The 27,066-nt window shown below is 40.5% G+C and overlaps 3 protein-coding genes across 3 annotated transcripts in view; 2 read left to right on the top strand and 1 right to left on the bottom strand.

Moving 5' to 3' along the window:
• Positions 1-27,066, top strand: part of si:dkey-191m6.4 (rho GTPase-activating protein 22) — a 93,363-nt gene that overhangs the window by 31,285 nt on the left and 35,012 nt on the right. Inside the window, exons 2-3 of the mRNA XM_057826270.1 lie at positions 3,176-3,375; positions 16,025-16,112. Of these exons, the coding sequence (XP_057682253.1) occupies positions 3,176-3,375; positions 16,025-16,112 (288 nt within the window). The remainder of the gene's footprint in view (positions 1-3,175; positions 3,376-16,024; positions 16,113-27,066) is intronic.
• On the top strand, positions 19,162-23,772 carry LOC130909594 (uncharacterized). Its single transcript, XM_057826269.1, has 9 exons — positions 19,162-19,735; positions 20,145-20,255; positions 20,478-20,565; positions 21,251-21,996; positions 22,089-22,272; positions 22,342-22,599; positions 22,696-22,867; positions 23,025-23,173; positions 23,397-23,772. Exons 1-9 carry the CDS (start codon positions 19,358-19,360, stop codon positions 23,582-23,584), a joined length of 2,274 nt encoding a protein of 757 aa, XP_057682252.1. The 5' UTR covers positions 19,162-19,357; the 3' UTR covers positions 23,585-23,772.
• LOC130909596 (uncharacterized) lies at positions 23,075-25,314 on the bottom strand. The gene is made up of 3 exons (XM_057826272.1): positions 24,882-25,314; positions 24,391-24,600; positions 23,075-24,211 (listed from the first exon to the last, which is right to left on the bottom strand). The coding sequence occupies exons 1-3, from the start codon at positions 25,133-25,135 to the stop codon at positions 24,052-24,054; spliced, it is 624 nt and encodes a 207-aa protein (XP_057682255.1). The 5' UTR covers positions 25,136-25,314; the 3' UTR covers positions 23,075-24,051.

Below are 27,066 nucleotides of genomic sequence, written 5' to 3'. Positions count from 1 at the left end.
CCCCTTTGAAATAAAGACTTAGCCGTTAAAATGCTGTCTCTAAAAGTTGTAAAGCAATAAAACAAACAACAAGATTTTCTATTTGGTTTAGATCTGGAGACTGGCTTGGCCCCTCCAGAAGCTTGATATGCTTTTTACGAAGCCACTTCTTGGTAATACTGGCTGTCTGCTGCAGGCCATTGACATGTTGGAAGACCCACTCAAGGCCCATTTTCAATGCTTTAACTGAGGGAAGGAGGTTATTGCCCAAAATCTCACAATACATGGGCCTGGTTATCCTCTCCTTAATACAGTGCAGTTGTCCAGTCCCATGTGCAGAAGAACACCCCCAAAGTATGATGCTACCAGCCCCATGCTTCACAGTAGGGATGGTGTTCCTGGGATGGTACTCATAATTCTTCTTCCTCCAAACACTATGAGTGAAATTAAGACCAAAAAATTTTTATTTTAATCTCATATGACCACATGAATTTCCCTCATGACTCCTCTGGATCATCCAAATGATCAATGGCAAACCTAAAATGGGTCAGGACATGTGCTGGTTTAAGCAGGGGAATTTTCCGTTCCATGCATGTTTTAAACCTGACGTCTTAGTGTATGATCAACAATAACCTTGGAAATGGTGGTCCCAGCTCCTTTCAGGTCATTGAGCAGCTCCTACTGTGTAGTTCTAGGCTGATTCCTCACCATTCTTAGATCACTGAGACCCTAAGACAGGGGTGGGCAAACCGGTCCTCGAGGGCCGCAGTGGGTCCTGGTCTTTGTTCCAACTGACCAAGCACAGATAGTTGAACCAATGAGATTTCAGCAGAAATGAGAAGCACCTGACCTGACTGCACTTGACTGATTGCACTTGTAAAACAGCAGATTGGTGAAAAGGTGTCCTCTTAATCGGTTGCAACAAAAACCCGCACCCACTGCGGCCCTTTGTGGAATAGTTTGCCCACCCCTGCCCTAAGAGGTAGATCTAGCATGGAGCCCCAGTCTGAGGGAGTTTAACCGTCATGTTTGGCTTCTTCTATTTTCTAATAATTGCTCCGACAGTGGATCTTATATCTCCAAGCTGCTTGGCAATTTCCCCGTAACCCTTTCCAGCCTTGTAGAGGTCTACAATTCTGTCTCTGGTGTCTTTGAACAGCTCTTTGGTCTTGCCCATGTTAGTTATTGGAGTTTTCCTGATTGTATGGGGTGGACAGATGTTTTTATGCAGCTAACCGCCTCAAACAGGTCAAAAAGTCAGACTCAAAAAGTCTAGCCCTGCTATACTTATTCGTTGGACTTTTTAAAGGCGACTAATGGATATTTCTGGCTCACAATTTTAGCTAATAGACAGGTGTTCAAACGCTTATTTGCAGCAGTATAATACGAATAAATTGTTTTTAAAAATCATATTTTTCACTGTATATAATATTTTTATGCACATAGACTTCGTAATTGTATTGACAGGTCACATCCGTCAGCCACTGCTCAACGCATTCATGTTGGGTGCCGGATTTAGGTTGAAAAAGTACAAAAGCGGTACTGCATAAAAACAGGAAGGATTGTCTCAGGAGTGATTTGTTCGAGGATTCTATTGTTCGTACCATGCATGCATTTTGAAAAGTGAAAAAAATCAATGGGAAAAATTAACCGCTACGGACTAGCATCATTCTTCGACATATTTTTGTAAAATAAATGCTAACTGCCAGGTTTTTTGCTCTTTTAAAAAAGAATCGAGACTGTTTTACGTTCATATCTATAAAGAATTCGGGGATTTAAGCATTTATTCACAAGAATTTTCACCGGAAAAGCTCTTTGTTGTGATAAAGGGGCTGCCACAATGGCTAACAGACTAGCATCATTCTTCGACATATTTTCGTAAAATGAAAGCTAACAGCACTTTTTTTTTGCTTTTAACCAGGAATTGAGACAGTTTTGCGTCCATATCTATAAAGAATTCCAGGATTTAAGCATTTATTCACAAGAAACTTCACCGGAAAAGCTCTGTTTTACAGATGGCAGCCGCCACATTGACTAACAGACTAGCATCATACTTCGACATATTTACGTAAAATAAAATGCTAACTGCATGTTTTTTTTTTTTTTTTGCTTTTAACCAAGAATCGAGACTGTTTTGCGTCCATATCTATAAAGAATTCAGGGATTTAAGCATTTATTCACAAGAATTTTCAACGAAAAAAGCTCTTTGTCTGTGATTCCACTCGTTCAGCTTTGACGGCCACGCCAACAATGCCGGCCCACTATTAATCGGCCCCGCACCCTGTGTCCCATCGATATCAATATGAAGTCTATGTTTTGCATTAAAACAAAATGCCATTAAGTTAGCCAAGTTAACCATGGACAGCATGCGATTAATTGCGGGTTAACTCTTGACAACATGCGATTAATCGTGTTTAAAAATCTTAATCGCTTAAACAGCACGATTATACTTTCATTATTTTAATACGGTAGGTCATGATATAAAGTGGGCTGTTCTGTGGCACAAAACTCCAGGGCTGAAAATGAGTCCCACTCTCACCCAGCAGTAAGTCATAGATGTTCTGCCAGTGCCTTTGGTTTGAAATGGCCCTTGACTGAGCTCAGGTTTCACACATTTGTTGAGAATGATTCAGTCAGTCCCATGTGGTCCTATTATCGCAAGCTAAAGCTGTTTGCCTTTCTTTTGGCTTGTGGCGAGACAATAAGTCTCTCCCAAAGACCTTCCAAATGCGAGGTAGGTGACGAGATGAGGGGCGTACAATCCTTGTCACCCCAGGCTATAGGAGTGTGTGTGTGTTGTGTGGACCCTATTACTGTCTTGACATTATCTGTGTTATTTTCTTATTTGAGCCTGCTGCCCCGCTGTATCTCATCTTGAGGTGTTTTAGCCCGGGGCTGGCGTGTGTGTGTTCCAGAGTGATGAACAGCATACAAAATGAAAGCTATAGGATGAAAAAGAAAAAAAAAACATGGCACGAGGCCAAAAGGGATAATGGAGTAGTCCAGCCTTTGTCAACTCAATTATTGACTAGTCTGTATTCAGGAGGCGCCAGTTGCTGGATGTAACGTTGTACAACTTCTAATGGTGTTTTTTTAAGGTGTGACTTTTACCATATCTGTGCTGTGGATGATGTATTTTGCTACGTGATCAATATGGAAAAAAAATAATGCATCTTATGTGTGTGCGTGTGTGCAGCCAGGTCAAAGAGCATGGTGATGGGCGAAATGACTCGGGGCTCGTGCCAGCCGGCTTCACCGAGTCTCCAGGAGGGGGCACTGAAGGCCGGCTGGCTGAAGAAGCAGCGCAGCATCATGAAGAACTGGCAACTAAGATGGTTTGTGCTACGGTCAGAGCAGCTCGACTTCTACAAGGACGAGGAGGAAACCAAACCACAGGTAATTAAAGGTAGCTTTTAGGCCTACACAATATGTCGTTTGAATATCACCATCACAATATCCACATGCGCAATAGTCCCATCGCAGGACGTGCAATTTTTTTTTTTTTTTTAAACTTTGATTTTTCTTCATTTAGTTTTTCTCCATAAAAGCAGCAACAGTGCAAATTGTGCCTTTTATACTCACCAATCTTCATCATTCACAGATAAATCAAACCCCTTCAGCCTGGATTTATTGATATTTTATGGATACAAGGGATGTCCCAGTCACATATTTTTGCACCCAAGTACATTAATTTTGAGAATCTACCGATACCGAGTCCCGATCAGATACTGAAAAAAGTTTTTTGGTTTTTTTGGAGGGGGGGGTTTGACACTTAAGGCCGAGTTATACTTCCGCGTCAGACCTGTGCCGTCAAGGAAGACCCGATTTACAACCCTGTGCCGTAGCCTGACGCGCTCCTGTAGACCCTACCCATGTGACGTCACAACTCCGCCCTCCTGACTGGTGCCGCCCAATTGTCCGTCAACACATCGTGTTTACCTGTTACGGCTACGTACATTCCTCCTATTTACGGCGTGTTTTTCTGCTCGTTAACATTAATAATCAAAATGGTGAAGGCGTGTGTGGCGGTCGGTTGCAATAACAGAGAAGATAGACGGAGAGACTTGAAGTTCTACCGGATTCCGAGAGACCCGGAGAGGAGAGCGAGATTGGCTGCTGCAATTCGACGAGAAAACTGGGCTCCAAACGATTACCAGAGATTATGTAGTAGTCATTTTATATCTGGTAAGATGCATTTAATATATATTTAGAGGGTTTTGGGCTGACAACCACAATTAAGATCATTGCTAGGCTAATCGCCGACAACATACACGTATGTATGTAGTGAGAGTGCTATCGCTAAACCATATAAACATTAAAAGCCCTAGCTCCATTGACAAATGACATGAAATACATTAGACTTGACAGTGGATGTTAGCAAGAACAAAAGATTTTGAATTGAAAATTTCGTAACTCACCTTCCCGAGCACAAGATTCCTGCCGAATTTTCGTGTACGAGGACCTGTTTCACCCAACCAGCAACGTAGCATTTATAAGCCTCCAAGCTCTTAAAGTTTTTCAAACTTTCGTGAGAATAGGCTGATTTTGTGTGGACAAGATAGTTGTAAATATCAGGGTCAGGCAAAGACGGCGAAGACAGCGGGTCGAAAAACATCGATTTAGGCATGAAATATGGATCTGGCGAATGGATAAACTGAAGCTTTTCCACATAACGCCTTTTATGCAACGCATCCAGTGAGTTTACGGCATCCGAAAGAACCGGGTCTTCCATGAAATGCATTATAAATTGCTCGATCAATTGAGACCATTGATAATACAGACACAAAATGACGGACAATGGGGCGGAACAATACAGCGATCACGTGATTTTGTGACGTCGGTGGGTAGGGTCTATTGATTTTTCAAACCCTAGCATCAGCCTAGTGTCACGTCAACGTATACGACGTGGGGGAAATGGACTGTGATTGGTTCGCTCGGACTGTTGTTTCCGGTTCGGCGCGAAATCACCGCCATTGTGAACATTATTTTTCTACACGCAAAACTGCACCAAGTCGACGGGGCTATCATCGAAGAGCAAGTCTCGTCAAGACATTATTATGATTGCCAAATGGCAAGGTCGGCGATCGAAAAAAAAAAAAATGGAAGAACCACCGAGACGTGTGTGTTCGGAATCGAGTGGCCACACGAAGCGGTGACCCAGTCGGTCAAAAACTGCCAACGTTTTATCACTTTATGTCATATTTTTTGGTTGGTGCCCTTCATCATTTATTGTGTACATATGTTTGCTGTGAGTCTGTGACTTATTTACGTGTCACACTTCAAGTATATGAAGAAAAAAGCACAGGTTTGGTGTCAAAAGAGTTGTTTTGATCTTTAATTTTCAATAATAGACAGTTCACACACGATACAACATCACTGATTGAGAGTGCCTCGGTGCTTTTTATGATAACGTTAAAATCAAGGCTCCCAACGCAGTTTGGGAAGTTCCATAGACGCCAGAAATCTACTATGGCTTCCCACTAGTTGTAGGACACGGCAAACAAATCGGGCTGGAGGGCTTTGCAGAACGCAGGAAGCAGTGCTCGACGCCTGTTTGAAGCTAGCCGCCACAGCTAGCTGTCTCAACCCGAGTCTAGAACTCTCTGTGCGGCATCAAAAGTCGGCCAGACCACCTTGAAACAGTCTTCTGCGGCGCCTGCCATCAACATTTATATGATCAACATTTATTCAATGTTGATGAGCAGAAGATTTACATTCAAGCGTTCCATTTGGCATTGTTTATTTTTTCTCCGTTAAACTAGACTAGCGGAAGTCAACAAGCATGCCCCAAAACTGTACAAACATAACGCCACACCCCTCTAGTGGGTTAGCGGTGAATTACAGAGCAACGCGTTCCCTCACTGCAGAACTATCGAATGCTCATTGACGCCGTAATCACTTCGCCGTCACGGCAACGCAGGAGTATAACTCAGGCTTTACGCTGCCATAAACAACCTCTCACTTACAAAATGAATGAGTTGCCACAGCACACTTCAGACTGTGTACCAAGCTTAACGATGGTTAACACATTTGTACCTTTGATCGTAGAGCTACCGGGGCGTCTCTGGCCAGATCAAAGCTAAAAACCTGTCAATCATCGTTAAATTTAAGTACCAAACACCAGCTGCACTGGTGAGCAAGAAAAACAGTTTAGTCGCACTGCTTTTCAGGAGCGAGCATAAGAGGCTGTATGAGTATGAAGCAAAAAAACCTAAATATATTTTTTAAATTAAAATCCCAATCCTTTTATTATTCTAATCCCCTGAGAAATGGCGAGATTGGCCCGATTTCCAATCATGTGATCAGATGGGATATCTCACGAGTCAACCAAAGTCTTCCAAAACAGGGCAATTCAAGTCTGGTGTAAATTCTTCTAGTTTTAATATCGCAATATACTGTACATCGCAATATATCGCAACACCCCCCCCCCCCCCAAAAAAAATCGCAGTGTCAGTTTTTCCAATTTCGATCAGCCATAGTAGCTTTGCATGTAATGCAAAAGCAAACATCTATGTTATTCATTTTTTGTTTTGTTTTAATTAATGGCGTTTCTTCAGCGCGCCACACAGCCCAAACTGTCTGGACAGTTGACACCATTTAAGTACCGAAATGACCGTAATCGAATGACCCCCCCCCAAAAAAAAAAGACCGTTCGCACCAAAACGTGGGTTTAAATTTTTTTTTTTTTTTTTCAAAACGTATAATCCTATAATTTTTTATCCAAGATTATTTTTATTTTTTATCCACATTCATTGTTCCCTGCCTACAACAATAAAATAATGAGGCGCTTTAAAGTGGCCCATAAGCCCACAGCCTCTGTCGACAATGATTCATTCATTCATTCATTCATTCATTCATTCATTCATTCATTCATTCATTCATTCATTCATTCATTCATTCATTCATTCATTTATAATGTAATGAGATCAAGCTAAAACATTCTGCTTAGTTTTACTTTGACAAGAATAAAATCCATATTATATAATGATAAAATCTTATAATTAGAGATTGACCGATATATAGGCTAGCCAATATATCGGGCCGATATATGGACATTTTTATATGTATAGACCCTACTCACATGACGTCACAACCACGCCTCCGCGCCATATTGTCCGTCAACTCGTCGTGTTGACGCATTACCGCTACGTAAATTCCTCCTATTATGGCGTGTTTTTCTGCTCGTTAACATTAATAATCAAAATGGTGAAGGCGTGTGTGGCGGTTGGTTGCAATAACAGAGAAGATAGACGGAGAGACTTGAAGTTCTACCGTATTCCGATAGACCCGGAGAGGAGAGCAAGATGAACTTCGGCAATTCGACGAGAAAACTGGGCTCCAAACAATTACCACAGATTATGTAGTAGTCATTTTATATCTGGTAAGATGCATTTAATATATATTTAGAGGGTTTTGGGCTGACAACCACAATTAAGATCATTGCGAGGCTAATCGCCGACAACATACAGTTTCAAATTCAAGATGCCTATTTCTTCCACCATCATTACATTTTGAATAATATTTAGCTGGTACCAAGTGAAAGAAGCTGGCCTCATCTAGGGATCATCAGTTAAACAGGTGTGTCCAAACCTTTTCCAAAGGGGGCCAGATTTGGTGTGGTAAAAATGCAGGGGCTACCTTGGCTGATTTACATAGAACATATTTAAACAAATTTTAGCAAGCCCTTCTGTGTGTCACATTTGCTTTATTATTTTTTTAAATTCATAATTTCAACAGTCTCGTCTTTGTGGCGTTCTCTTTCGACACTCGGGCTCTTGCGAAATACTGCTGCAGTAAAATTAAACTAGCTTCAAGTTGCTGTAATTTCTCGCTGCGTATCTTCCCTGTAATGTTGTCGTACATGTCAGCGTGTCTTGTTCAGTAATATCATTATCGCGTCACATCGAACTCTTTGAAAACAGCGACTGTCTCTTTGCAAATGAGGCAGACACAGTTGTTGCGTGTTTTATTGAAGAAATAGTCCAATATCCACCTATCCTTGACGCGTCGGCCATCGCAGTCAACTTTTTTTTTTTTTTATTGATTGTCGCCATTTTAGAAAATTGGAAGTAAAGGGTCACACTGGGTAATGTTGCTTAGAGTGCTGCTCTTAAAGTTTTTCTAACTTTCGTGAGAAAAGGCTGATTTTGTGTGGACAAGATAGTTGTAGATATCAGGGTAGCAGATGTCAGGAAGAGAGGGCGAAGACACGGGTCGAAAAATATCAATTTAGGCATCAGATATGGATCTGGCGAATGGATAGACTGAAGCTTTTCCACATAACGCCTTTTATAAAACGCATCCAATGAGTTTACAGCATCTGAAAGCACCGGGGCTTCCATGAATTGCACTATAAATTGCACGACAAATTGAAACCATTAAGAATACGGATAAATAATGACGGACAATATGGCGGCCGGATACAGCGACACTTCATTCTGTGACGTTGGTGAGTAGGGTCTATATGGACATCAGCCATCAGCTGAATAATTTTATAAAAATTGTAAGAGGTTTTTTTTTTTTTTTTTTTTAATCTCGCATGAGAGAATATGCAATGTTGCTTTAGCCTTTTAAAGTGTTAACTGAATGATCCTTACACTCTAAATGTATCTCGTAGCTTCGCGTTAGCATTACCTTTAGCATGATGAGCATCCTCTTCAACATCCACTCTTACTTGTTTACATTTTGTCGTGACCAGTGTTGTTAATAACAGCGTTAGAGTATAACGGCGTTATTTTTTTCAGTAGTGAGTAATCTAATTAATTACTTTTCTCATCTTGGCAGCGCCATTACCGTTACTGAGGATGTAAAGGCGTGCGTTACTATGCATTATTACGTTGTTTGAATGAAGCGAGATAAGTCAAAGACACGAACTCACGGAGACAAGAGAGCAGAGCGGGAGTGGGGAGTAGGGAAGGGAGTTGTGATGTCATTACAAACGCAATGCTAGGTGGCTCCAGTAATATCTGACTGTAACCGATAGCCTACAAACTACGCCCACATGACACTACGGTAGATATCACATGTATATAGAACTGACTGCGAAATGACAGACACGGCGGTGTTTGCACATGTATAGCGAAATGATAGACTCGCCGGCATTAGTAAACAGCCGCCATCTTAAAGCAGTAGACATCTCAGGAAGGCTCTGTTGTAGAGAACCTTCCTAGCGAACCTAAGTAACTTTTTATCTAAATTACTCATAAATCGGCAAAATTTTGGCTTGAATCTATCTTTAAATGATGCAACAGTTTTAAAACTTTCACATGTCTAAAGTAGACAGAAGGGAAGTAATGCAATAACGGGAACAATTTTAACAACTTGAACGGTTGATTCACAACATTAAATGACTTCCAAGCATGGCAAAGGTTACTATGGTTTTTTTTGGAATGGAAAATAAAAACATGAAAGGTAACACCAGTTACTTTGCCAAGTAACCAATTACTCTTATATGCAGGTCACTGAGTTACTAACTGAATTACTTTTTGGGAGAAGTAATTTGTAACTGTAATTAATTATTTTTTAAAGTAAGATTAACAACACTGGTCATGACGTCCTGGTGTTTTAGATACTGTATTTGAAAATATTGTACTGTTTTTGCTGAGTGTGTATAATCCTCTAGGTGCTCTGGGAAAAAAAGCATACTGGCCTTAAATATCGGCTTATAAAATTGGCTTTGGATATCGGCAATCGGCAGAAACTTTTTTTTTTTTTTTTTTATATTGGTATCGGCATTTGAAAATCCCATATCGGTCGATCTCTATTTGTAATCCAAACTGTGTTGAACCAGATCAATTTACGAACACAACCACGAAATGCAGGCTAGTCATAAGATAACACGCTAGAGCAATCTTTTTTTTTTTTTGTTATAAATTAAAAAAATAGACGATCAAACATGGCTGCCAACCGAAAAGTAAAAATGTGCTTTCGAGAGCCCAATGGACCACACGCATGATCTTGTTAAACTTTTGCAATAAATTCTACGATAAAATTATCAATCACCACTAAATAAAGTGTCTTATGAATGAGATTTAACACTATGATAATGGCTCCATGACCAAGAGACTTAATCTAATTGTTTATACTGTAGTATACGCACAACACAGCACTTGGCTTCTTCCTCCATTAGTGCATCTACCTAAAAATATTTGCACGGAAATGCTTAATTGATTCAATTCCCTCCTCGATTTAAGACACCTTTTGTGGCTGTGTGCTTACTCATCCTTTCCCTCTTTACTAACCACTTACAAGTAATGGAGTGGGTGTGGCACTGGGCTAGAACTTCCTCATGTAGGGGGTTGGTAGTCGGTTAGCTAAATAGGCTGAAGAAGAGGTGATGTAATCCAAAAACCAAAACAGGCAGCAGGTCCATCTTCATCACACACATTTGAAACACAATAATCATCACTGAGTCTTCCTGACTGAAACCTTGACACTTGTATTGATTTTTTTTCAAGGCTTCACTCTGGATGACTGCTGTTTATTTAATGGCTGCCATCTGCCGTCACTGTCTTTCGGCTCACACACGTACACAAAACACACACAGCAACCAAATTGGGTGACATCTTCAGCTCATTGCAATCCCAATTCGCTAGGGAACAAATGACCGAGAGCATCCAAAGACTGCCTTTAATCAAGCCGTGCCAATACTCATCCCGGCTATATTGATTTGCAAATCCTGATGCGTTCAGGCCTTTCGCACACAAGACTTAAATAGGCATATGCTCACAGGTACTTAGGGAAATGAACAATCATACATATACACAACTTCCCCCTCTGAAGACAGGATGTGTGAGAACGTGTCATGCCGCCTTCATTCTCTCTCACATCTTCCAATCGATTGGATATTTGAAACTGGGAGTGGTGCTCTGTGGAGGAGGGGGACAAGTAAGCTTATTGCGACAATAACCCCTTACAAAGATGATGTAATGAAAGAAAAGGCAATACTGGCAATAAGAATACTGTGATCCCTCACTTATCGCTCTTAATGGGGACCAGAACCAACCGCGTAAACAAGTGAAAAACCACAAAGTACATTGGTATGAAATAGAATCTGAATCTTTTGGAATTTCTCACATTTGTGCATGAACTCACCATCAAATATGATGTGATTTTGGTCAAAATCACACAGATGAAAAAACTGTCTGCTTTAACTTTAACTTTAACAGTTAGTATTTTGTGGACCCCCCCTTTGGCAGCAATAACTTCAACCAAACACTTCCTTTAGCTGCAGATCAGTCTGGCACATCGATCATGACTAATCCTGGCCCATTCTTTTTTACAAAACTGCTGTAGTTCAGTCAGATTCCTGGGATGTCTGGCATGAATCACCGTCTTTAGGTTATGCCACAGCATCTCAATGGGGTTCAAGTCTGGACTTTGACTTGGCCACTTCAGAACGTGTATTTTGTTCTTCTGAATACATTCTGAAGTTCATTTACCTCTTTGTTTTGGATCATTGTCTTGTTGCAGCATCCATCCTCTTTTTAGCTTCAACTGTCTGACAGATGGCCATAGGGATGGGAATTGATATGATTTTTACGATTTCGCTTCCATATTGCTGAACGATTCGATTCTTTATTGATTCTCTTATCAATTATAATTTGGGGGAAAAGAAGAACAAACATTTGGATTGGCATCGAGTTTGTTTAATCAGAAGTCACAACCTTACAAACTCACGACAAGGTCAAAAGAGGCCCAAAGCCTCAATGTTAACTCTGGCATTATGTAACTGTGGCAAATACACAAGACTGTGTAACATTTTATTTATTTTTCTAATAAAAATAAAAAATACTCGTTTTTAAAAGGACATATAAGCTGATAGCACTCAAAAATATTAATAAAAAAAAGAAAAATAGATAAATAAACAGAACAGTACATAGTGCAAATGTGCAAATTTAACAACTCTTTTGCAGAAAAATAAGCATGTCTGTTTTTCAGGATTTGTTTTTAAGGATACGTGATCTTTCTGGACTTATGGTGTCTCCAGCAATGGATAAGTTACGTGACGTAATTCGTGCTGGTTGGAATTGATAAGAGAATTGTTAGATAAACTGCCAAACGATTCCATGGAATTGAAACACACGGATCCGGTTCTCTTTAAGAACCGGTTCTCAATTCCCATCTCTCGACGGCCACAGGTTTTCCAGCAAAATATTCTGATAAACTTTTGAATTCATTCTTCCATAAATGATTGCAAGTCGCCCAGGCCCTGAGGCAGCAAAACAGCCCCGAATCACGATGCTTCCTCCAAGGTGCTTCATGGTGGGGATGAGGTGTTGGTGAGCTGTTCCATTTTTCCTCCACACATGACGTTGTGTGTCACTCGCAAACAATTCAACTTTGGTTTCATCAGTCTAGAAAATATTTTTCCAAAACTTCTGTGGCGTGTCCAAGTGCCTTTTTGTGAACATTAAATGAGCAACAGTTTTTTTTTTAGACACCAGTGGCTTCCTCCGTGAAATCCTCATGACCACCATTCTTGGCCATAGTTTTACATATAGTTGATGCTTGCACAGAGATATTGGACTGTGCCAGTGATTTCTTTCTTTACCAGACACTCTAGGGTTCTTTTTTACCTCTGAACTCTTGGCGTCATTTTATGGTGAATGGCCACTCCTTGGGAGAGAAGTAACAGTGCCAAACTCTCTCCATTCGTAGACAACTTTTCTGACTGTCGACTGATGTTGAATTGAATTCAACATCCAGACCTTTAGAGATGGTTTTGTATCCTTTCCCAGTTTTATACAAATCAACAATCCTTGATCGCAGGTATTCAGACAGCTCTTTTGACCGAGACATGACGCATATCAGACAATGCTTCTCATCAAGACAATTCTTATCAGGTGTGTGTTTTATAGTGGGCAGGGCAGCTTTAAACCACTCATCAGTGATTGGGCACACACCTGGCCAAAAAATATTTGGTAAAAATTGGTTTCAATTGCCCTTTAAGTCTCTTTGGGCAGAGGGTTCACTTACTTATTTTTCCCCATTTTGTCATTGTTTGCATGCTATCCTCGTTAAAAGATGAAAAACTATAAATGTTTGGGTGGTTTTAAAGCAGACACTGTTTTGTCATCTGTGCAATTTTGACAAAGATCAGATCACATTTGATGGTGATTTTATGCAGAAATGTGAGAAATTCCAAAAGGTTCAGACATTTTCATACCACTGTAGTGTTTTTTTTTGTGTGTACATATACAGTGATCCCTTGCTACTTTGTGCTTCAGACTTCACGGCCACAGTCCATCGCGGATTTTTTTTTTTGTTTTTTCAATTTAAAAAACAAAAACAACAAAATACAGATGAGCTATCCAGAGCCGATTGCGTAGTCTCACTCTTGCTCCCTTCCACCCTCTCCCTGCTCTTTGTTCGTCAGGTACTGCACTGGAGTTGTTTATTAAAGTCAACGATGTTGACAGATGTTTGTGTTTGATCTTGCCAGAGCCACGGACTTCAAAAGCGCCACATGCGTCAATCATCGTTTAACTCGTTAGACAGTTGCTGTGGCAACTCATTGTGTGTAAGTGAGCAGCTTGAGAGGATTTGAGTAGACTCACAATTAAGCCTTTAATAAGGCCAAGCATTTTCCTACAACTTTATTCTTTTTTAAAAATAATTCGGTGGGACATAACATGTTTAAAACTTATCATTAGTGCTGCAACAATTAATCGATTAACTCGAGTATTCAATTAAAAAAAAAGATTCAAATCAAAATTTGATGCTTCGAGTATTTGTTTAATTAAAGTGGTGTTGTAATGGTTTGTTTTGAAAGTGTTCGCATTTAGTTTTATTGATTTGGGTGGATATACTGCCCTCTAGTCTGCCTCATTTCACATGGCTGAATCCAGCTGCTCCCTGTTAAGACCAACATAAGCTAAGTTTTTGTTTGAGCTAATGTTTTTTAATGCATTGGTAATTTAGTTTATAGGTATATTAAGCCATTTTTTGTGGGAATATGTGTCTCAACCATTTGTTAAGAGCATTGTCCAAAACAAAACAAAAAAAAAAACAACAAAAAAAAGCATTTTATAGCATTTAAGCTAGCGGACTTTTACTATGTAAGTTAGCCAGTTATTCTTTTGTTGTTTTTTTTTTTGTTTTTGTTTTTGTTTTTTTGTTTTGTTTTTTTCCTAAATTATATTTTAGGGGAAAAAAGTGAAAAACATGTCTTATATGTATGTCTTTCCAATGCTAAATCTGATTTTTTTTTTCACTTATCGCGGCAGGTTGTGGTCCCCATTAACGACGAAAAATGAGGGATCACTGTAATATCGTGTATAAAACTCTATAAATGTCTTATACAGTATGTTGTGTCACATGTTAAATAAATAAAATTCAGGTGTTATATGTTATCATTAGATTATTCAAGAAAAGTTTGAAACATGTACATAAAATATTATCATAAATAATATACATAAAATAATGTATAAATATAAATAATATGTACTGTACATTCATTCACTCATCTCATATGATACATATGTGTAAGTGTACACACGTAGATGCAAATAAAGTGTATATAAATATGTTTTTAGAACTTATTCTCTTATTCTTATTCTATAACTTTATTCTTATAACAAGATACTGTACTAATAACTGTTAGGACAGAGTAATGCTCTTTGCTGTGTGCTTCTGTTTGGTTAAAAAAATACTGCACACACTCTGAAAATGAGAGCACCATTGCCACCTGCTGAGTGGATGTGCAATTCAGTTTATTCTTTATTCTAGAACGGCAAAAAAAGTATGTTCCCTGAGGTCACATTTGCCACCCCCGGCATCGCTCTGTGCTCCTCTGGGGGAGGGCATGTCCTACTATTTAAGAAGTACTGCTCTAACCCCCTATCCAACCCATCCTAAAAAAAAAATCTAACATAAACAGTATGTGATTTCAGCTCACTATCAAAAAGCTGTGGTGACCCCTGAAAGGACAAACCCGAGTCACAACAAATAGGACTAGAATAAATTTCAACTTTTGCATTTTAATGAAGGTCTCGCCACTTAGCATTTTAGTTTCTGACTGCGTGAACACTCCTTATTAACTGTTCAATGTTATCAGTGCATAACGTCAGTGTGCAACAGTGTCTATGTGTCTACTTTGCCACAGCGTAAAAAAGATGCCTTTGACAGGAAAGTGGGAATTAATCTTCGGGGGGCCCAATTGATTTTCCTATAGAGAATGATGATAGGCATTTATAGGCAAACCTGATTAGGATGGGTGTGTCTACATCAGCTAGTTGGAGCTGTGCCTCCAGTGTCATGGTAACTGAGCGCTGTAAAGGTTTTATTAAAAAGATAGAGCTTATGTGATGTTAAAACATGTTCTCAGGCAGATTTCGGGAAAATCAAGAAGATAACTAGGTTTCATTTTCAGCATTAACTAGATGTTATGCTATCGTGTCATTCTGTTACAAGCTACAAATATGATACTTTTGATAGCTTCATACCGTCTGTACTCTTCTAACGGCATGATATGTGATCTGAGGTTACGTGACGCCCTTTGTAAATCATTCATCCCCTGCTGCCTGTGTTGTTTTGAGCACATAACACACTAGGGATCACCCCCAACCTCCGAACCTTCAATCCCCCTGGCTCCAACGCTTCCCCTGCTTCAACCAGCCACAGCCTCCGCCTCTTCCATTTGTTGCCATGGCTACTAATGTTGGCTTGCGATCTGGCAGACTCGGCTGCCTGTTTGATGAAGGATGCCAGTCAGCAGATTAACGGGGACGACCGAGAAGACACTGGCATCTCTTCACAGCTGACTTGTTCTTAGTTGTCGGCGCTAAATGGGTATTGATTTTGAAAATGTATTCTGATAATCTGGGTCTCCACTTAATTACAAGGACAAGGTTCTTACAGTTACACAGGATGTAACAAAAGGAGGAGTTGGAGGGGTAGATGAAAACTATGAATACTCAACCTACTAATTTCCTTATAAACCTAAAAGGAACAGCTTTACAATAACCTGTTCAGGAAATCTCAAACAAAGCAAAATTGAGGACAAACGTTTATTGTTAATTTTGTTTTCTTGTGTGTATTTCAGGGCTGTATACCTCTGCTAGGATGTCAGGTGAATGAGTTAACAGCCAACCCTGATGAACCAGGAAGACACCTCTTTGAAATTGTACCAGGTAAAAAATAGCTCTTGAATGATCGCGGTGACGTAAACAGCAGGAGGCACTGTTTAGCAGGTTAACCTCTAAATTTCATGCCTCATGACTATGGAGGACCAGGAGTGCCAAAATTAAATAAATAAATACACAAATAAATTATTATATGTGTCATTATTTATTTCAGTATGTATTTATTTATTGCAATTTATATTTAATTATTTCAACATTTATTTCCATTTATATTATTTATTTCAACATTTATTTATTCCTATATATTTGTTTATTTCATTTTTTAAAATTTATTTCATTATTCATTTATTTCTTTTATTTATTTCAAAATGTATTTATTTCACTATTTATTTATTTCATTCTTGCACTCGTGTTCCCTTGGACCGAATGAAATAATTGTATTCGTCATTGGCTCATCAAACTCGGGCGTGAACGAGTCGGGGTTTGAGTTGAGCAAGTCAAGCTACATGGCTCTGGAGTCAAGCTAGTGCTCCTTTCTTCCCAACATGGCAGTGTGGCAGCGAGTGCTGAGGTTCTGCATGAGCTCTCTCTCGCGATAACCTGCTGTATTTTGTAAGCCATGTGCTCAGGGTCAAAATTTTCTGCGTCAGCGTGTTCTGATAAGTCTAACATGTCCTTTATTAATTCCCGAGAAAGGTCCCGCTGGCCACAATTGGCCAATGGGATGTACGCTGCTGGCCAAAAGTATTGGCATCCCTGCAATTCTGTCAGATAATGCTCAATTTCTCCCAGAAAATGACTGCAATTACAAATTTACATTAGTAGTAATATCTTCATTCATTTTGCTTGCAAAGAAAAAAACACAAAAGAGAATGAGGAAAAAAATGAAGTCATTATCATTTTACACAAAACTCCAAAAATGGGCCGGACAAAAGTATTGGCACCCTTAGAAAAATCATGTGATGCTTCTCTAATTTGTGTAATTAACAGCACCTGTTACTTACCTGTGGCACATAACAGGTGGTCGCGATAACTAAATCACACTTGCAGCCGGTCAAAATGGATTAAAGTTGACTCAACGTCTGTCCTGTGTCATTGTGTGTACTATATTGAGCATGGAGAAAAAAAAAAGACCAAAGAACGATCTGAGGACTTGAGAAGCAAAATTGTGAGGAAGCATGGGCAATCTCCAAAGACCTGAATGTTCCTGTTTCTACCGTACGCAGTGTCATCAATAAGTGTAAAGCCCATTGCACTATGGCTAACCTCCCTTGGCGTGGATGGAGAAAAAAAAAATTGACGATAGATTTCAACGAAAGAATGTGCGAATGGTGGATAAAGAACCTCGACTAACATCCTAACAAGTTCAAGCTGTCCTGCAGTCCGAGGCAACAGTGTCAACAGCGTCGACCCATACTATCCGTCGGCGTCTGAATGAAAAGAGACTCTATTGCCCCTTTCCCGCTGAAACTAGTGGGTCAAAGCGCGTTTTTTCCAAGCCGATGCAACCCACTAGCAATTGGCATTTGGCACCTTTCCCATTGACAAAAAAAAAGCCGTGTCTTTTTTTTTGTTTTTTTTTCACCCGTCTAACCCCCAACCCCTCCTCAGCTGTGTGTAAGTTTACGTGACGTCACCATGCCTAGATGCGCGTCGACACAAGTGCGACCGAATTCATTCAGTTCAAGGAAGTAAACAATGCAGAGCAACATGGAAGTCTCCTTTCCGTTTGTGTTCTCTGTTTTCATGCTTTTTACTGCCCTCAAAATGGTCGAATTTGTTATGACGCATCACGTAAGAACCTACATCACCACGTAGATTAGGGTGTTGACTGTTGACCCGGGTTTCTGCTTTCACACTGCATGACGATCAGAGCCGAGGTGATTTTAACGCGGGTTGCTTGGCGGGTTGATTGACACGGGTCGAGGCAGGTCGCCACACCTTTCCCACTGCCACCAAAAGCCGATTGTTAGTGGGTTGACATGGGTTTTTTGGCCAGTGGGAAAGGGACTCTATGGTAGCATACCCAGGAAGACCCCACTTCTGACCCAGAGACATAAAAAAGCCAGGCTGGAGTTTGCCAAAACGTACCTAAGAAAGCCAAAAACGTTTTAGGAGAATGTTATCTGGTCAGATAAGACAAAAGTAGAGCTTTTTGGGAAAAGGCATCAACATAGAGTTTACAGGAAAAAAACGAGGCCTTCAAAGAAAACACACAGTCAAATGTGGCGGATGTTCCCTGATGTTTTGGGGTTGCTTTGCTACCTCTGGCACTGGACTGCTTGACCGTGTGCATGGCATTATGAAGTCTGAAGACTACCAACAAATTTTGCAGCATAATGTCGGTCCCAGTGTGAGAAAGCTGGGTGTCCCTCAGAGGTCATGGGTCTTCCAACAGGACAATGACCCAAAACCAAGCGCGTAGGTTTGCATAGGGACGGTAGGGACATAACACTAGCAACTTTTCAGGATGCTCAAATTTTTCCCACCACCTTTTAAGCACCCTTTTTTGCCATTTATAATGAGTTCTGTTATATAGGTAATTTAGATTGCCTTCCAATATGTTGTAAGGATATAATTGACCCTACCATTATTAAGTGAATTATTTTCATTGTCTTCAGACTTATTAGACTACCCCTTATTCTCTTGCTGAATGTGCTAGTCCATTTTTCCCCCTCAAACTCACATTTGATTGGCTGTTGAATTGACCCCCCCACACACACACACACGCACTGACCCGACGAAAATACAACATGTCGCCAACATGCCGCCTCATCCCCCCCTTCAAAGACAGGGATATTAGAAGTTTTTTTTCAGCCAGCAGCAGCCCCTGTAAGTAATGTAAAAAGATCAGTAATATGGAGGTGGGAACACAATTTTGCTACAACCTGCATCAGAGTTTGCATAACATTAAACTGTGTGAATTTGCTAACCTGCAAAACTCAAGTAGGAAGCTCCTTAGAGAGAAGTGTCCTCCAATTCTGTATATATTTTCTGCTGTTAAAGTGCCCATGACACCAAAAAGCATGTTTATTTCATACTTTCCGCGGTATTTTATGCTCCTGGATGAAACAGACCGCTTGGATGTGTGTGGAAGCGATCGTTATATTTATTCAGTTTTTTGAATCCCGCGCTACGAAAATGACAGACTTCCGGCTGTGATCTCGGATTTAGGAAGAAGGCGGATGTGACGTGTACGGTAGAAGACCTCTTCGCTAGCTACCCGTGCTGTTGTGTGAGAAGGACTGCGGATTCGTCTAATTTAGCAGAGTATTTCCTTTATTTTTCGCACCATGCCGAAACGATGCGTTGCAGGCTTTTGTTCCAACGGCACGGGGAGTGATGTGAGCCTTTTTCGGTTCCCAAGAGATCCCGTTCGCCGGGAAGCATGGGTAAAGCAAGTACAACGAACGAGGGACAATTGGTCACCATCCAAATCCTCAGCGTTGTGTTCGGATCATTTTACTGAAGACTGTTTCGACCCTGTTCCTCTGCGGAAAGTTGAGATGGGACTTTCAGTGCAACATGCCAGAACCCTACTTGACACAGCTGTGCCAACAATTTTCCCCCGTCCTCAACATGGAGCTAGCGGCAGTGGGCAAAGCGCTCACAAATCTCTGAAGAGGAAGTCCGCTGCCATTGATAAGCGGACGAAAAAGGCTGCAGTTGAAGTAAGTAAGCGTTGTGTTTTATATAATGTAAAATACTGTAAACCCATTTCAGTGTGCTGCCAATAAATTAGCTTTAATTAAAAACCATCAAACAAAAAAATCACATTTGTTGCTGCTGTAATTATTTGCTGAATTATTCGCGCTTTACTATCAAACAATTCGTCTTGTTGACCTCAGAGGCTAGTGGTTATGGTACCTCATTTCATGCTTTAAATGATTTCTCTCATCACGTTTTGTGAATTTTGCGGGCTGCTAGCGCTAGCTAGCGCTAGCTGCGGGCTACTAGCGCTAGCGCTAGCTGCGGGCTACTAGCGCTAGCTAGCGCTAGCTAGCGCTAGCAGCCCGTCTCCTACAATTGTAATCGCGCGGCGTTTATTCGAGTGATTGAATTGTGTCCTTTTCTTTTCAGTCGATGATACAAGAATACCAGGCCCATTCAAAGACACAGTGCGAAAGTGTTAATCCAGACGCGGATAATCCTGAGTTGGAAGAATTTGCCGCTGGGCCAGCTCCTAAATCGGTACGTGTAATGTGTTTTACAAAATGTTATAAAACATTTCCACTCAAAATATGACTTTTGACACCTGGTGTATGTGTCATAATAACATTCCCTAAACCTTTCTGTCTTTGGTTTTGGGGAAAATTCTTATTTTGCCATCTAGTTATCAAAATATGATTACATAGTCAATACATTTGAGGCTAATGAATAACTATAAACTTGATGTTGTCTGTGTACCCATAGGTCGACGAGTCCTGTCAGGTTTGTCTTTTGCCACCAAGTCAGACTGTTGCTGTTAGTGCTGCTTTGCAACCTCAAAGACGACATAAAGGTAATTCGAAGTACATTTTCAGTTGCTTCTAATTTAAGGAATTACCTATCGTTGCTATTAACAAACTTTCAAAACATCCATTTGACTTGTGTTTATTGAATTAATATAATACAGATTAAAGAAACATTTTTTTTTTTAATATATATATATATATATATATATAAAATACCGAGTAAGGGCAAAGTGTTTACTATCATTATAATGTTTAAATGATTAACCTATAATAGGTTGGAACTTATCCAGTGTAAGTTTTTCATTGTCATAGCTGCCTTCCAAAATACATCACAGGCCAAATGTTTGGACACACCGTCTCTCATTAGTGCGTTTTCTTTATTTTTGTCACTATTTACATTGTAAATTCTCACTAAAGGTAATAAAACTATGTGCAATTATGTACTCAGCCAAAAAATGTGAAATATAACTAAAACATATAATATTCTAGTATCTTCAAAGTAGCCACCCTTTTCTCTGATTATTTTATTTTATTTTTTGTAATATAAAATAAAAAATAATAATATAATTTTCAAGTCTGATTGTTTTCTAATTCATTTGTTTGACAGGCTTACATAAAATCTAAACTCTACTGCGGTTAAAATGAAAATTTTTATTGGGTTTCTCACACAATCATCAACATGTTATAGCAATAGGGGGAAGAAGATTGTGATCTATTGTGTGTATCTTTCAGGTGTCCAGACAACATCCGGGCCCCTCATGATGACTGTGGGTACCCAAACCTGCGTTGTTCACTCAGAGCTGAATGTTACCATCGACAGCTGGGACTCGGATGAAGAAATGTTGGTGTGCGAGGCTGATTCTGAGTATGACCTACCCACCGCACCTTCTGACTGCGAGTCCAGCGAGTCCGATTGTCCTGATATGGCTGCGGCCGACCCTGCGCCAGTTCCCAGCCGGGTATATCTAATCTACTGGGTCGCCCTCATTCAGCTCATTAGCCAGTGGGTCAGTTGTCCTGCGTGTGCCTGCAAGAAGGTCAACTGGGTCCCTTCTGAGGTCGGTACCATGTTGGTGCTGGCCTTGAAGTGTGCTGAGCCTGGATGTGGTCACACCGGAACATGGAACTCCCAACCATATGTCGGCAGAATTGCTGCTGGAAACATATTTCTTTCTGCAGCCATTTTATTTGCTGGTGCAACTGTGGGCAAAGTTCTGCGTGTGTTATCTCACATGGGTGTAGCTGTTTACTCCACTCGGTCGTACTTTCGCCATCAAGAACGCTACCTTCACCAAGCCATCAAAAGCGTGTGGCGCGAGCGGCAAATCTGGCTGTTGAGCCATCTACAAGCTGAGGGAGAGGAAATTGTTTGTGGTGGCGACGGACGAGCTGACTCACCCGGTCACAGTGCAAAATACGGGACTTACACGATGATGGAACTGCGGAAGCTAACCATCTTGGATGTGCAGATTGTGCAGGTAAATTAAACTTGTGAACAAAAGATGTTCGATATAAGCCTAATTCTTTATATATCATACTGTATGTTGCTTTGTTTTTTCCCAAATCTCAGAGTAACGAGGTAGGAGGTAGCTACCACATGGAGCCCGAAGGACTGGTTCGGTCACTGCGTGTGCTCGAGGAGTTTGTGCGTGTGGGAACTCTGGTGACAGATCGACATGTGACTGTCAACAAGCTCGTCCGAGAACAGTTCCCACACATTGAGCATCTTTTTGACATCTGGCATATTGGCAAAGGTAATAAGATTCATTATCACAGCTTTATTTATAGCATATTTTACACACCTACATAATTGTCTTTCCAAGGTTTGAAGAAAAAGTTGCAGAACCTCTCTAAGCTGCGTGGATGTGAAGCCCTAAAACCCTGGATTGGCAGTATCATCAACCATTTATATTGGTCCGTGGCGTCAACGCGACCTGGGGACCCCAGACTCATCCTCGACAAGTGGGAGTCAGTACTGAGCCATGTTCAGAATGATCACTCGGGCTTCAAAGGCAGTTTCCCCAGGTGCAGCCATGGTCCTTTGGAAGGTCGGGAACGGAAAAAGCCTTGGCTCACGCCTCGTAAGTTTGCATTCCATTACAATAAGCACACTTATACTATTTCGCAAAATGCTTCTCTGTTCAAGTACAAATTTGATTCTGTCTGGTATTTTGCAGACACCAAGTTGACCAATGAGCTGGAGAAGCTGATCTGTGGCTCCAAACTGTTGGCTGACATTCGCCGGCTGTCTCCAGTCTACCAGACTTCCCACCTGGAAGCCTTCCACAGTCTGGTGAACCATTTTACACCCAAAATGTTCGCCTTTTCTTACGAGGGGATGCTCAGCAGGTATTATTGTAACAATTTTCTGCTGATTTATCCAGTATATTATCTCATGTCTTTGTTTTTTGTTGTCCCAATCACAATCTGATCGATTAAGACATTTTCAATATGAATATTAATATGGAAATACTATTCCATCCATGTTTTTTTTTTTTTTTTTAAGGACGATTGTGGCTGCTCTTCACTTCAATGAAAACGCCCATAGAGCCCACAGCTTAACCCGAGACGGAGTGGGGATTTATAGCATCCACTTTCCAAAATCAAAACAAGGCGGCCATGTTGTGCGCAAAGTTTTGGAGAACCCTACATTTGGTAAGTACGCATTACTAATCCTGTCAATTGAACTCATTGTTGTAAATTATTGGGTGTCATCGTAATGTACAAACCTTTGGACACTTTATTACTGGATACAGTGTCAAGTGTGTTTTTAGAATCTGTCCCATTTTTGCTTGATATTTGCAAGATAAATGGAATGGATTTCATGTGGAATTATCTCTGTGCATTTGTCAGTACCATTTGCTTCCCTTGTTATCAGAGTATGTTAGCGAGCTGATGTCGGCGGTGGAGAGGCTTGTGCAGGACGCGAGTGATGTAGAGCCGGATGAATTGGAGGCGATACCGGCTGTGCCCGAGGCCGGGAGGTTATCCCTCAGCAGCAGCTTTCAGCGACCTGACAAAGAACAGGCGGTCCGGGATCATGTCACACGTTTTAATGTGCCATGATTGAACCTTTAATTTTGTATAATTGTGTTCCCCAGTTCTTTCGTTGTCATCTTTTGAAAATGTGAGCTAGTTTTTTGAATTTATAAGGTATTATTGGTTCGAGCCCTGTGTAAATATGTTGGTATATATAAAATATAATGGCACACTTAAATTCCGGTGAATAAAACCATTTTGTGTATTTTTCCAAATCATTGTCTTGAGCTTGATACAGTAGCAATTGTTTTTTACTTGTATCAGCATGTCAGAAATAAGTATCTTATAACGTCCTTGCATTTGTCATATTTCCATATTCCATTCAGTACAATACTTTGTCATGGAAATATAATTTTTGTATTGCACTTAGCAAATATGTAATAAGACTAACCACTGAGGCTTGCAAAAATATTGAAGTAGAGATATTCTTTTAAAAATCACATCAGGATGACTGTATAATGAAACGATTACAATATTTTATTCAACTTGGAGTTTTAGGGAGGATTACAAGGTTGGTATCCAACAAACTCCGGTGATGGGAAGCTTGTCCTGATCTGCGCGACCACACAGGCTGGTAGAGGAACCCTGATCCTCCGCCCCAGGAACTCGTACACCCAGCGCACAAACTGGCGATACGCCGTGTAACGTTTCCAGCTGAAAGCACAATAGGATGGGGTCATTCATTTCCTTTTCCATTTGAAAACCAACACAGTAATGCAAACCGTTATTTTACATTGTAATTTGTGAGACAATGCTAACTAGCCTAAGTCACTGCCGATCACAAAAAAGGTTGGTTTATGAAATTCTGATCAGTGCATAAATATGACACATACTTGTTTCCTGACTGGTCCTCATAATTTTGCCTGTAGGCATAATAGGCTGTCTGAAGGACGTCTACGTTCAGGCACACGGGCTGAAATCCAGGGTGCTGGGTAATACATTGGACCCCAGCCCCCTCCATCTTCTCCCTGACTCGCTCCTGTTCACCACAGCAAACGCACTCATCTACTGTGGGCATCACTGCACAGCATTCACATGAACACCTTCAGAAAAATAAATGAAATTTTAAATCTAAATGCAGAACATGGATTGTAGTGAAAGACTCCTTGCAAGAAAAATGTATTTTCTCAGGTCTCCACAAATTAAAACTAATAACAATGAAAATGTCACTATAAAAAAATGAACAGATACAGTGGGGAGAACAAGTATTTGAGACACTGCCAATGGGTTTTCCTATTAGCAGTGTCTCAAATACTTGTTCTCCCCACTGTGTATGTGAATAAAACAGAATATACCAAAACCGATTTAATTTTCAGCCACTCACCATGCAGTGTTGCCCAGTCTGCTGTGGTCATCCTGGGAGTTTGGCTCAGTCTCGTCTGTGTCGCTGCTTTCTGATTCCATATCTTTTTCCTCCAAATATGGCTCAAACCTATATGGCTGTATGGCACATACTTCCTCTGGATCGCCAATTATGTTTGAAAATTCCAAACTTGAACCAGAATCGCTGGAAAATGTTTCCTCCTCCATTGGGCTCAATGCTAAAGCTGCCTGAAATCGTTCTACCGCTGACGTCATCAGCAAGATGGCGGCGCCAGCGGGCTTTAACAGGAGGAGGGGCCTAACAGCACATTAAAAGTCTAATTTCTCGTTATCTGTGCTTTGCAAATTTGCTGTATATAGTCGAATCGTCTCAAAATATGATTCTAATTCACACAATAATGCTATTTAAGACTTTTTTTCTCGTGTCATATGCTCTTTAATGTTAACTAAACTGTGAGAAATGTAGTGAACAGAGGTTTACCCCCTTCTGCCCAATTTTCATTTTTGTTTTGTTTATGTGGTCTTAATGCAACACTTGGTAACCTTTCAGTTTTGGTCGATTTTAGCGACGCTGGTGGACAAAAGTGGTAGTTTTTTTAGGACTGCGTTTCCCATGAGGACCAGCGCATTAGCGCAGTGTCTTCCTATGAGGGGCGTAACAGAAAACAATTGAGAAGCACTCTTATAACTCAATACAGATTTATTTTGCAATGATCAGTTAGCCTATCAATTAATTAGGTTCAAATTCGTGAGAAATGTAGCCCTGACCCCCGTTTAACCAATCTGTTTGGTCTTATAAATGCCCCGTCCCCAGCAAAAAGTCTACATGCATGTTGTGCTGTTATATTGTCCCTACCAATGTTGAACCCAAACCTGCACCCTTGCCCAAAACATACTTCAAAAAGCACTAGAAAACAGTTTGAGAGAAAGCACTGGAGACTTCTTAAGTGTCCAGCAATCAGTCCAGACCTGAATCGCACAGAACACCTGTGGAGAGATCTGAAAATTTCAGTTTGGAGAAGGCACCCTTCAAATTTCAGAGACTTGGAGTAATTGGCCAAAGAAGAATGGTCTTAAATTCCAGCAGAGCATTGAAAGAAACTCACTGATGAATAATGGAAGCGGTTGTTGGCAGTTATTTTGTCTATTGGTTGTGCTACCAAGTATTAGGCTGAGGATGCCAATACTTTTGTCCGGCCCATTTTTGGATTCATGTGTAAAATGATAATGATTTTTTTGTCCATTCTCTATTGCATTTTTTCATTGCAAGCAAAATAAATGAAGATATTACTACCAAAGCATTTGTAATTGCAATCAATTTCTTCGAGAAATTGAGCATTATCTGACAGAATCGAAGGGGTGCCAATACTTTTGGCCAGATAAGTGTAAGTTTGAGACCCATGTCTTATAAATGAACGTAATAAAAACAAACAATGTAAGAAAAAAAATCATAACTGTGCACCAGAAGCTCCATTTAGTGATACAATACAACTGCTGTATGACTTAAAGTGCATATGACACCAAAAAACATGTTTATTTCATATTCCACACAGTGTTTTATGCTCCTGAAAAAAATGGACCGCTTGGATGTGTGTGGAAACAATCGTTTTATATATTCAATTTTTGAATCCCAAGCCATGAAAATGAGTGACATCCGTCTCCAGTCTCGTGTTTAGGATGAATGCGAACGTGACGTCACCCGGGTCAGCGGGTTCAAATACAGCATTGCTTTATAGTATGCAGATGGACTGCAGATTCAGCTGATTTTGCGGATTAATTCGTATATTTTTCGCATCACTCCAGCCAAACGGCTGCAGAAAAATGTTGCTGCACTAGGGAGAGGTTTGTGAGCCTTTTTGGGGTTTCAAAGGGTTCCCATTCACCGGCGGATATTGGCCGAAACAATCCCTACTGCTGTGGGACCACGAGCAAGTGAGTAAACATTGTGTTTTGTATTATGTCAAATACTGGGATCATTTTAATGCTGATAACATTAATGCTGACATGCTCCTTGTCCACTCGGCCGACGACCGGCGGCTTGTCGCACATCCCCCTGCCGGGAGAGCACTATACTTGGTTTATTGCCCTCACCATGTGCCCGGTGTTCTGTCAAATTTTCCACCCGATCAGAAATTGCAACTTTGTGTTAAAAATGGCTGCGAATACAGCGATTACAAAGTAAAAAA

Source organism: Corythoichthys intestinalis, chromosome 21, assembly GCF_030265065.1.
Source record: "Corythoichthys intestinalis isolate RoL2023-P3 chromosome 21, ASM3026506v1, whole genome shotgun sequence".
Classification (NCBI taxonomy): Eukaryota; Metazoa; Chordata; class Actinopteri; order Syngnathiformes; family Syngnathidae; genus Corythoichthys; species Corythoichthys intestinalis.
The sequence above is the reverse complement of the archived record's forward strand: the minus strand, read 5'-3'. Positions and strand labels throughout refer to the sequence as shown.